Here is a 12663-nt window from a genome sequence, read left to right as displayed (position 1 = left end):
GTGTCAAAAACCTTTGACAGAATGTATTTCACTGGACTCAAATATTATCTTTTTACAATACAACAGATCAGTAATATATCACTTGAAATAAAGAAAGGCTTTAGGGTGTTGTATTAACTAACATGGTGAGAGATTACCAGGAATAATTCAATGATCTGTGTGAATGTTTAGCTAACGTAATAAATTATTCAATGGTGTGTGTATGTTATTGAAAGACGAAGATGCAAAAGATGAACAAGCTAAAAAAATCTACAATGCCAGGCCACAAAAGAGATCAAGTGAAATGAAACTTAGTGATCAAACTTTATAAAAGTTTGAGGCCACTTTGTTGACCAACTTTGCTAGCTTCACTGGTAAGCTCACCATTTACAGGTAAAATTCGCTACTACAAAATACTTAACTATCTTAACTAGAAGATGCTGTCTCTAAGGAAAAACAAACCAAAAAATAAGTCTGAGTCTACTTTGCTTTCTGTTTCTTTTTCATTATAAAACTGAGGACACTCTCTACAAAAAGGTTCCTACATAACAACGTCTGTTCTATGCCCGTCAGGATTGTTGACGATATTCTGAAAAAATGAATCATTTCTGTCTCACAACTGCTTGTTTCTTCTTCTTCCTTCTTTTGAGAAAGCAGCAACACCTATAAAAAGAAAAGTAACCCTTTAAATGAAATGACAAGTTTCCTAAGAACAGCCTTTTGACAACAACTGCTACAAAAAAAAATGGACAAACCTTGCCCTAGGGCTAAGCCCTAGCTCTCAACTTTAGATTCTTAAAATCCTTAACATTCTACCTAATTTTCTGAGGATCTCCAAAATTTAAAAAATATCGAATTCTTCAATGCAGAACTACACCTGTAGTGCTGAACAAAGGGTTTGACATGAGTCTTCCTTTAAATGTATTACTGACCAGTAAGCAAATTCTTGTTCGAAGATTTGACTGCAAGCTGTTCCAGTTTGATGGGTCTTTCTGCAGGTACCGGAAAGCATTGTGTTTTTGGTCGCTTGGGATTAGTCTTATTAGGAGTTTTGTTTTCTGTCTTTTGTTTCTTTTGTTTTATCTAATTTGTGCTCCGGTGCCTGCAGAAGCTGCTAGTTTGATTTTCCTTTCTGCAACTCTAACAATAAATAAACCCTGCCAAAGAGTTGTCTGTCTATGCATATCAATATTACTTAAGCTGTCTAATTAAAGGGGCACTGTCATGCTGTTTTCTGGTCGAAACTGGGTAAAGATCTAAATTAATTTTATTTTAGTACTTTAACCCATTGACTTCCAGGGGTTCCCCACTGACGAGTAAAATCGTCTGGAGTTAGACAGAGTAAAACACTAGGTATGGCCAGTTCAGACCGGCTGAGGAGTCAAAAGGGTTAATAGCTCACACGCACAACATTCTTGACCACCCACTGTGAAGATATGAAATATATTTATGACACAAGAGCTATTCACATATAATTCTTGTCAACTTTCTGAAGACACCATCTCCTAACTTGAAATGTCTATCCTCGTGGTCCTTGGCCGCAAACAACAAAGAACAGCTCCAGTGCAATTCAATGGTTCATGGCAACAAAAGCATTAATTTTTTGGTCTTAATTGATGCAAAGACATCTTTTAGAGTTTTGAGTATTAATGTGAATCCTTACTTTGTTTCTTCAACAACTTCCACTTCAGGTTGTTGTGCATGTATTGGAGTGCCTGATTTTCCATCTCCTTGGTGGGTGTCCTCAGTCGGCAGAAGGTCACCATTTGTGGAACTCACGACTTGCACAGAACCTCCTAATCTATCTGTAGAAGGCGGGAGAAGACCTGAAGACTTGTAGCCTTGCACATTGTCAGCCCAAGCACCCTTCCTATCTTGACCAGACTAAAAAAGAGGGTGAAGGATCAGTTAAGATTACAAAGTCCTTGACAATTACTGAACTTTCCCAAAGCATGCAGAGTTTGAAATTCAAATGCAAATTCAGTCTCTATCTCTTTTTTAGTGGGCATCAAATACACCAGAACAGTTAGGTGAAATTCTAATCAACAATTTCATTTGTTTTTGTGGCCATTAGCTCCCACAGAAGACCACTTCCATCCAAGATTGCACGTAATTCAATGCACACCCAATTTTGACATCCAACCTCAAGTGTGCTTTCCATCGCAAGTCTAAAGCAGTGTGCACATTAGGCTTCAATTATGATCAAATTATAACCGAATTAAATATGAAATGGGTTCACATCAACTAATATTATTACATTCTCTGATTAATTATAATTGGAGTACATTGTATAATTACTTCAAACAACCTCAAGGGGATTTTTTGAAGTAATTGCAGTGCGTAATTGAACAGAATAGCAAATATGTGGTGGTATGAGCAGACGAAACTTTTAATCACTTTATGGAGCAAAGATTTGGATTTGTCTTCTTCCATTCTCTGAAGCTATCCTTGGTTCTCTTCTCGCCTCAAGCATGGTGATGATATTAGTGGCAATCATGTGATAGAGCGCCATTTTGTCTCACACTGCGAGATTAACCCGTAGGGGTTACCCCTATTTGAATTTTCAGTGATGTGAACAGAACCGTAATTGAATGAAATTGAATGGGGAATGATAGCCTGAATTATGCTTCAGTTGATCATAATCAACGTTGAGTGTGAACACGGCTTTAGCCTTTGCCACCTATTTCTAACAATAAGGTAAGGGTAAAGGTTAGCGTTACTTTTAGGTTTATCTTTACTTAAGGAGCAACATTTTGGCGACACTTTGTGACCTTATTATTGCCTGTATACCAAGTTGAAGTTGCAGGAAAGAGCAAGGGGACACTTTGTGACACTTATTAAATTCCATTGGCATCTCATTAGAGTCAATCCCGGACATACCTCCAGCAGACTATTAAAACCAAACACTGCCAATGTGGATAAATAATTCAGCCAATGTTGATGCTGAATGTGACCTACTATATTAACCAGTTCCACTCCATCTACACGCTCCAGCACCCGTTTGACTTATGGCTCTTTTTGCTTACATGGGATTATACACCATAAGCTTTTTTGAAACATCACTGCCAAGCCAGCTATATTTTTCTGGAGAATTCAGGCCAGACTCCAACAACAGTAACTCTGTGGCATGATCTTTTCGAATAGTGTGTGGGATCTGTTAAGTCCCACGGAGTTAGAGTTAGGGTTAAAGTGGAAGTAGTGAAAAAGGAAACTATTGGCACTGCTTTAAAGGGTTTTCATGCTTTTTTGCCAAAAGGTACATTGTGTACAATCAGCGTTGGCAAAGATGTGCATGTCTTTGCAACAGGCTCATGAAAACCCTTAAAGATGTCAACTGTACAATAGATACAGGGCTTGAGATTAATGAAAAAATCCAACCACAATCGCCGCGCTGCATTGCGTTGTCAACGGAGTAGCAAAACAAAATATGAGCCCACAATACTTGTGTTGAAAGAAACCACTGAAAATGGCGAATGATATTGAAGGAATGGAGTTTTGCACGTAACATTGCAGTGAAATTATGCTACAATTACGCTATCTTCAAATTGACAGAAAACTCAAGGCGAGAAACAAAATAATTTTGTCATTTCATTTATTTTAGTAAAAAGAGCAGCAATGTGGTTTCGAAAGAGCGAAGATGAAAACAAGTCGCAAATTTGCAACTTCTCCAGATATTTTAGTCGCAAAGGGAAAAAATTCAGTCGCATTTGCGACTGTATTGGTTGCAATTTCAAGCCCTGAGATATGAATGGTGCACAGGAATGATCATAAAGTGTACATGTACATTAATTTATGAAAAAATATCCTCTTTCCAGGTAATTGTGACCAATATCAAGTGAGTGTATTTTTATTATTACTATTATTATTATTATTGCTGTTGCTGTTGTTGTTGTTGTTATTATTATATTATTATTATTATTATTAATTAATATTATTGAATAAATAGACTTTTTTTTCACCCAGAGGAATACACTTGCATGGACAATTTTTACAGTCAGATTAAAAGCTTTTGTAAAGAGCTCATGGAAAATGTCACTACAACTGACTTATGTATTACAATCCACCAAAAATAGGAAGAATGAAATTGTCAAGAAAATTCTTTGTCCCATAGTTTGATTCCAAGCCAAAGCAAGGAGCCCCACATGTGGAATGTTCCATCTTGTACCTTGTTTGTCCCAGATGTTGTTGTAATTCTCTCATTTCCTTTCTGAAATCCAGCAGGAGCCTGAGAATCTCTCGGATTGTGGTGATCTGAATGGGAATTAATTGGGCTTGGCTGCAGATATATAACATAAAACAAATGGCTTTAGGAAGACATACAGTGTAGGCCAAAATATATTCAATAACACATTCATTCATTCATTCATTCACCTCAAACCCATGCTCTTGATCATGACCATGGGAAGTTCCCACTAGAGCATAACTATTTCACTGAACAATGTTTCACTCAACAATACTAACATATACACATGTACCAGCCCAGATGCAAAAGACATTGCCTAAGGTACATTAACATACTTGAGAATGGTACAGCACTACATAAATACTGTAGTTCTGCTCGGTTACAACTGGAAACTATCATCACAAAGACATAGTGACGCAAGTTGCACAACACATTGTGCATTGAAAACAAAGCCACATTTTTTTCCTTCTCTCCGCAAGACTCAAAATGAAACAAAACAAATCATAAAAAATATTGTTCTTACAATTTGTTTGTGTGTCCAGTCAAATTCACCATCTTCAATATATCCTTTTCTGTCAAATAAATCCTTGAAAAGTTTTCTTAAATACTCGTAATCTGGTGTTTCAAAGAAATCAAGTCTGCGAACATAACGTAGGTATGTGGCCAGCTCATCTGCATTTAAAGAGAAAAAAGTTCACTTATGAGTTCTTTACTCCTACAACATGAACATGGAAACTTTAAAGTACATAATTACATATGACAGCTGTCCGTGTTTCAATGCATACAGCAAGCAAAATATATTATCAGTAATAGTGACAGATGTTCAATAATAGAGGACAGTATTTACCTTATAACATTTCTTTTGAGCCCACAATATAAACTGATATGATTGGAAAAATCTATCACGGCACAAATACTCCTGTACATGTTAATGACATTCTGTATATTTTGTAGAAGGCCCTTCCTTCAGATGAAAATAATATTGGTGTTTCCCTTACTAAATTTACCAAGTTTTTTTTCTCATCCCAGAAAATCAAAGACTGTTGAAAATCCATTATAATATAAATGATGCCTACAACTCAAAGATCTCCAAAATAATATTTTTAATTAACATTTAATTTTACTACATGTATGTATATGTATCTCTTAATTTTCATTAAATATTGCAAGATAGACATGTAATATTGATATAGTATTATAACAATGACTATGAGATCTAACATTGATATTTTTGTTACTGAAGACATAATTCCTTTCTTACTGTGACAATTTAAACATGTTCAGTCATTCCAAAAAAACACATTATCCGAATAAAAATTGGCAATTTAGGTACAGTACAATGAGATGGGTGTTACAATACCAACCAGGATGATTCTCACAAAGGACTTCGATTGGAGTGGCGCGTTTTGTGTCACCAATTTTTTGGTATCTTTCTTTAAGTGTGTCTGCCTGTAATAGCATAATACAATATTCCTAAGCAAATAGTTATTAAAACTGCTAGTCTTAAAGAACAAGCCCCCACTGTTTATGTCAAGGCCCACCCACATTCTGAGAACGTTTGGGTCACATTTCATGTTCAACAAAACATGCACCTTACTGTATATGTACAAGAGGCTTGGAATGTAAATACACCCCAAAGATTTGTTACACTGTACGTGCAGCCCTTTTGAGGGTTATTTTCTGCCCTTATGGTACAAGGAATAAAATCCCATACTTAAATATTCAACAAAGGAAGAGGTAACTTACTTTTAGGCCTTGCCATGGAAGACTTCCTCTTAAAAAGTACATAAACATGTGCCCTAGTGCTTCTAAGTCATCTCTCCTACTTTGCTCTGAGACAAAAAAAGTCAGTCAGTAACTGAAAAGAAAGTTTCTTTTTTGGTGAAAAGTTGAAGTAGTGGCATAAAGTTTTTTGTTTGAAAACCCAACAATCCAGAATTCGAGGAAAAAAAAAACTAGATCATCCCCTATTTTGTTTAATCCTAAATGCCTAACAAAAATGCCATAATTCTTCTTTTCTGTAAACCAAAAGAGGCCACCATGACTTATCAAATCCAAAATGGCAGAAGTACCTGGAAGTTTAAACAAAATGTGACATAAATCAGTATTTCTCACAAAATAATAATTGTGTTTATTTTGAGTTTCAAGAGACCAGGTTCCCTTTCACATGTTTCTGAGGTTAGTTTTCACTGGCAGCATATGCTACAAGGTTAACGTTTTCTGTTACATTGAATCAGACTAGCTTAGTATCACGGTCCTTTGAAGGTTTGATGTACACCAAAACACAGTTTGGTTGTTGTGCTTGAAGGTCAAATTCTGCAGAATTATGAAAAGTGCAGTAACTGAATAAATCAAACAATTTTTTAAATACATACCTTTTCCTAAATGTGTATTTATGCTCATGTATCTAGCAGTTCCTGTTAAACTTTTGTGTTCTCGATAAGGTATATGTTTCTTAGTCTCTGGATCAATGTACTCCTTTGCTAGACCAAAGTCAATAATGTGAATTGTTTTTTCCTTCCCTGTAGATTTCCGTCCTATCAGGAAATTCTCTGGTTTTATATCCCGGTAGATCATATTCTTTGAATGAACACATTCCAGTCTTGAGATCTGCAAGCAAGAAAAAAAAAACCCACGAAATTACAGATTGAAGTGCTACTACTTGCAATGTTGCTCTTGTCAAAGGAAACCTCATCACTATCATAATTTTCATCCCCAACACCATCGTCATCTTCCTACAGTGGACCATTCTACAGTGGAAGAACCAAACTCTTTATTTCAAATTGAAAAACAGGAATACCATATTTACCCGTGGATAGGCAGCACCCCGAACTTTCAATGGTTTTCATGCGGGAAAAAAAACAGTGAGGTTGAGTACCGGGATAAATAAAGCGAAGTTTGAAATCAACAACAGCTAATGCAACAATAATTTCTACATGAACGTGAAAACATTCAAACTATAAACTGAAACTTTTCTTTCGTTAACATTTTATACACAGAATACCTTAAGACAAATTTTTTTTGAAACTTATATACAAAAACAAGTAAAATGAAGCGTAACGCTCCTATACATGTTCGCAAAATCGTAAACAAGTTGTAATGTGTTTACAACTTTCAGAATATCTAAATAAAAACTGTTATACAGTCCGTGATCAATTTTCCAATTGCCTATTCCGTGCAAGCTGTGTTGGACGTCTTCGAACGAGTGAGATGTTAAAAAACTTTTGATGCGCTCATTGCTGCAAAGAAAATCAAGATTCTTCGAAGATATGGACTTAGTGTTTAGTTACATATGTGTTGTAAGTTAGTAACAATTGAAAGTGAACATTAAAATGCCAATTTAGTGTACAATCGTGAGATTTCTTGCATATTAATGAGGTGCCAAAACGCTTGTACCCATGTATAGGCCGCAACCCTAATTTCGGTCATATTTTTCCAGGAAAAAAGTGCGGCCTATCCGCAGGTAAATATGGTATTGCTAGAGAAAAGCTCACCAACCCAGTGTTCGGCACTTACTTTCTCACTAATTTGCCCTTTGGGCAACCAGTTTTGTTTTTTTGGTTGCCCATGGTTGTTTTTGGGTGCCCACCTTCTAAAGACCTGTTGCCCATTTAAACTCAAAGGAGGCTTGTAAAAATGTCAATTTGGTGTAAAATGGGTTTGACAGACCAACGCAACTCTTGCTGCGTGTCCATGGTGTTCTAGTAGCCTTCACAGCTTTGCTTTGTCAAGCAAATCTCTGGGTGATTTTCCCTTTCTATAGGAGATCAGGGGAGCTTCCTTGTAAATATCTCTCTGAGATTAGGCTGGTTTTGAATTAAATGCCATTTGTCCAGAATAGAATGTTCTTTAAGCCTTTCAAAAAGCTGGCTGAAATTGCGTGACAAAAAGTAGCATTTTCTTGTGCGCTTGTTCGATATCAAAGTATTGAAGCATATTTGGCCGTGTGAAAACTGGGCTCCATTGTAACAAAGATTCTTTTTGCGCTGAGAAAGATGGCAGCTGCAAACACGTTCCTCCTTCCAATCTGTTTTGAGGTTTGTACCACTATATCTTTAACAGAAAAATAAATGACAACAAGGAGATGTAACATTGTTTTTTTTTTTTTATCATGTTTGCGGTGACTACGTCATATTACTAGTCACTTTCTTCGTTGCAAATCAAAGCGTTCCTAGAATATTAGTTGAACAAAAATTCTGATTGCCCGATCAAGAAAGTTTTAGAGTTGCTTTACTAGCCCATGGACATATTTCACTTGCACCGGGAAATCAGGCAAGCATTAGTGTCGAACACTGTAACCCACTGCCTCTCAAGTGACACTACTCTGCTTAACACCAGGCGATTTTACTCATCAATGGGTGGCAGTTTCATAATCAATGGGTTAAAATATACAAGGTATATCCTTTTTGAAGGGAGAGTATCAGGACATTGCGCATGTTCTAGCTGAAACAAATGTTTTCATTTATGAACCATTCGGAAGCAACATTATAACATTAATTTTGTGCCAGAAATTTACACATACACATAACAATTTCTAAAGTATTGAACAATCTCTAATGAGTTGAGGGCAGTCAACTTTGCAGATGACTGAGCGAGAAATTTTCACGCCCACGTGTAAAGTTCCCGCACGAAGATGTCACTTGAGGGGCAGTTTCTTCTTCAATGGGCTAAGGAATTTAAGATGGTAGTATGGTTGAGAGGACATGAAAAGGCAACATCATCATTATTCTTCAACACTACATGTAACTTCATCGTCATCTTCCTGTTCATCATTAGACTGTTCTTCAGTGAAAAGAACTAAACTCTTTATTGCCAATTCAGAAAACGGAGTATCACTATGCCACAGCTTACTAAGGAAACTCCGTCTGTAGTATGTACTGTAGGACTGTCAGTCCAATAAATACATGTAAGACAGCTGAAATAATATCAAATTAAAGATGCCTTATACATTTAATGATGATCAATATGGCAAGAAATTTCTCCACCTTCGTCATTAAATTAAGTTCCTCTCTTTACACTTGGTGTGATGCATGCTCAAAAATTAAAAACAATAAATTTGTTGCAGGTCCTAGGATATGCAACATGACATGATCAAAATGTGAACCAAAAGAGCTTGATTATGTTAACTGTCCCGAGGACTCTTGGATAGCCGTGAAGAAGTAAACACATATAAATGCATAATGATAAATGGCTCTTACTAGCTGAATTGCAATCGTAAGCACTGTTTTTAGGCTAAACTGTCGGTTACAGAGATCAAACAAGTCTTCCAAACTTGGTCCAAGAAGCTCCATGACCAATGCATTGTACTTCCCACAAGGCCCAAAGTAATGAACTTGAGGTACACCATCTGCAAAAGAATTTGATACCACATCATTTGAGCACAATTAAAATGTCACGAGTTGTCAGCAAAAAAAATAAGAATTTTAAAAACGTGAAAAGAACAGTCAATGAATCTTACATGTACACATAATAAATTATGTTACTAAAGAGAGTGTATTTGAACTGGACTTTCAAGAAAACTTGTTAAAATAATCTGGGCTGCTACTTTAAACTAATCAAACCGTTGTTAAAATCCAATAGTCCAATTTTGACGTATTTAAATTCAACTAAAAACAACATACAACTCTCAGGGGAAAAAAAACAAGGAGTTGAACCAGTTTCCCCAAATATCCTGAAGAACATGTAATGTAATTTTTGTTCAAGAGTTTTCATACAATGTATATCAAAATAAGCCATTGCCAAAAGGGGATGCATTATAATTATTTATCGTTATTCAGCAAAGGCTTATTTCAAGGTGAATGCACCAATAAAATTCTGCAAAACTTACAGGGGCACAAACCAATATTGACAGTATTAAATGAAAATCCTTTTTCACTCAAAATTTAATATTGAAAGGGCAAAACTTTTTCCTTTCAACAATCAAACACCAGGAAGTGCCAACATAATAATACAAAATTGGAAAATCCACATAAAGTAAACTGAAATGTGTCAATAATCACTACTTCTCTGTAAATATAATAATTATTTTATTAGAATGTACTTAAAGCAATCAGTCTTGAAATGAATGGCATGTCAACTTCAGGAAGAAAACTTTTCCTGAGAACAAGTGAAATGTGCAATATACATGTAATTCCTGTCTACATGTACTTCCTGTCTCTCCATTTTTCAGAGAAAAACAACGCTCTTTCTGAAAATTCTCTTTACTCTCCTAAAAAGCACTCTACCGTGAGGTCTGAAGATGAAGATCCTGTACTATGAAGACCTTATAGTGATCCTTATATTTTTTCAGTGAGTCTTCAGGCAAAAAAGAGGCCGTTGAAGGCAGAGAAGTGACCAAAGGGAGTTATGAAAGTCTGGTTTATTGTTCAAAGTTCACCAGCATAATTCACTTTCAGGTTATACTTACTTTCATTTATTGTTTTTTTGCCTACCAAATTATTATTATTATTATTATTATTGTTATTATTATTATTCAAGATACCAGTTTATTTTAAAGACATGTCTTCTATGTTGACTTTCTCAATGTTCTTTTGGGGTTATCTCCAGGAAACCCCTTATGTTCTTTTTTCAAGATTTTCCTGATAAAATTTATAACTTCAAAACTGAAAAAAGTACAACAGTCACTCATAACAAAAAAAATAATATCAGTAAAGTTGAATCAACCTTTGGCCTCAATTAGAGTAGCAAGTTTCCACTCTGAGGTGTAAATAAGCACCAAGTAAACCATGAGACTTTTTAATAGAGTCCTGTGACTGATCATTGGTTTAAATTTAATCAATAAAAGAAACTAGATCAAAGTTCAACCAGCCACAAATACTAGGCCCCAGTTGTTTAAAAGGTGGATAATGTTATCCACCCGCTAAATCACTATCCAATGGACAGGGCAATTGGTTTCACTATGACTTAGCCACTGGATATTGATTTATCCAGCAGATAGTGCTATCCACCTTTGAAGAAATAGCCCCAGTAAGAAATGATTGTGCTTAGTTTCTAACAAATTTGCCATTCACTGTCTCAATAGCCAACAACTGCCTTTAAATTGATCTATCAAAGACTCTGGAACATGGCATGTTTCAGATGTGCATTTCAAAAATATCACCTTTCAAACACAAAAAGTGTATTTACACCACTGTTAGTTGACCTTCTGAGGACCAATCAAATGACGTTACTGAAGTTGAGCCAATAAGGGGACCGCAAAAGTCACATTACCATCATACTGATGACAAAATTATCCCTGATGATGAAAAATGTTCATCTTTGTAGCCCAATTCCACCTCAATACGAGGTCTAAATGTGTTATCTAGCTTTTGAGTACGCCGTTGCGATAATGGAATTATTTCTATAATAACCAATTCTACATTATTTTCTCAAAGCACATTTGTAAGTTCACACACAACGACCACTGCACTGATCCTAAAAGCAGAGGAATTTAAAATACGTTTCTAAAGAACCAAATTTTATAATCGCGACAATTAAATGAACTGCGTTGTGATAGACATCGCTGAAGACGACGAGTTCAATTTCTGAAGAATAAAATTAAATGAATCGATCTTTCAGCCATGCAGAGACGAAATTCGACTCCGAAAGTGGAAGGGCAATTTTTCCTTTCAACCATAAAGACCAAGTAATTTTTTGACAAGAAATTAAGCTCATTTCCCTATCACCAATATCTAGAAATGTACAAGGATTATGAGTACTGAATTAAGACATTCATTTAATCGCACCGGACTGGCCCGCTGTAATATAGATAGAGCAACACTGTGGAATACCATAAACAAACATATAACACAAAAAAGTTGAAAAACGAGGAAAAATTACATTTGTCGAAGAACACAGCGAGGATTAAAAAATAATCCTCGCTGTGTCTAAGAGTCAACGGGCCGTTAAAAAGAAATACAAAAGACTACTGTAATATTTTACCATTTCCTGCACGCCATAGATCAACTTTTCGCACGGTAGCACCTTAAGTTTTAAAAGAGCTTCATGAATTACTAAATATGACTTACCGGCATTTCCGAGTACTTTGTAAAACCGGTATTCCAAATGAAGTTGTGGAGCTCTCGATTTCATGGGTTCCTGAAAAGACAAAGACATGATATTTGTAGTTTCGCCAGACATGTACGCACATTAAAATGTGGTTACGACTGTACGACTGACCAGTTTGATGGCGACATGGTCGTTGTTGTAGAGATTTTTCCCTAATAAAAAAGGAGAGTCAAAAAGTTAGTGTTGAAAGCAAGTAACGATCATCTGGACTCAATGCCGTTAAAAAGGCAAGGCATGTGTACAACAAATTCAAAAATATAATGGTCGTCAACTATGGTTGAAGGATCGTACCAAGCCGAAGTTCACCGAAGTTACCACATCCAATTTTTTTCCCTACACGAAAATTCGGTCCAACCATCATGACCCCAGACCCAGAACCAGAGCTATTTCGTGGTGACTGTAGACTGCCTCTACTTGGCCTTGAAACTTTTCTGTCTCTCTCGCGGTCGTTAAGC

At 36.0% G+C, this 12663-nt stretch overlaps 1 protein-coding gene across 1 annotated transcript in view; it reads right to left on the bottom strand.

Annotated features, from left to right (window-relative positions):
- Positions 1 to 284: 284 nt before the first annotated feature.
- The window catches only part of LOC138038462 (casein kinase I-like), a 12660-nt gene continuing 281 nt past the window's right edge, over positions 285 to 12663 (bottom strand). Inside the window, exons 1-11 of the mRNA XM_068884331.1 lie at positions 12500 to 12663; positions 12320 to 12360; positions 12169 to 12238; positions 9361 to 9509; positions 6538 to 6772; positions 5909 to 5994; positions 5527 to 5611; positions 4686 to 4834; positions 4145 to 4255; positions 1643 to 1863; positions 285 to 642 (exon numbers count right to left, since the gene is read on the bottom strand). The exon at positions 12500 to 12663 is cut by the window's right edge and continues 281 nt beyond it. Of these exons, the coding sequence (XP_068740432.1) occupies positions 582 to 642; positions 1643 to 1863; positions 4145 to 4255; positions 4686 to 4834; positions 5527 to 5611; positions 5909 to 5994; positions 6538 to 6772; positions 9361 to 9509; positions 12169 to 12238; positions 12320 to 12360; positions 12500 to 12663 (1372 nt within the window). The 3' untranslated portion in view covers positions 285 to 581. The remainder of the gene's footprint in view (positions 643 to 1642; positions 1864 to 4144; positions 4256 to 4685; positions 4835 to 5526; positions 5612 to 5908; positions 5995 to 6537; positions 6773 to 9360; positions 9510 to 12168; positions 12239 to 12319; positions 12361 to 12499) is intronic.

Source organism: Montipora capricornis, chromosome 2 (genome assembly GCF_036669925.1).
Source record: "Montipora capricornis isolate CH-2021 chromosome 2, ASM3666992v2, whole genome shotgun sequence".
NCBI lineage: Eukaryota > Metazoa > Cnidaria > Anthozoa > Scleractinia > Acroporidae > Montipora > Montipora capricornis.
This window is presented reverse-complemented; position numbering and strand designations above follow the sequence as displayed.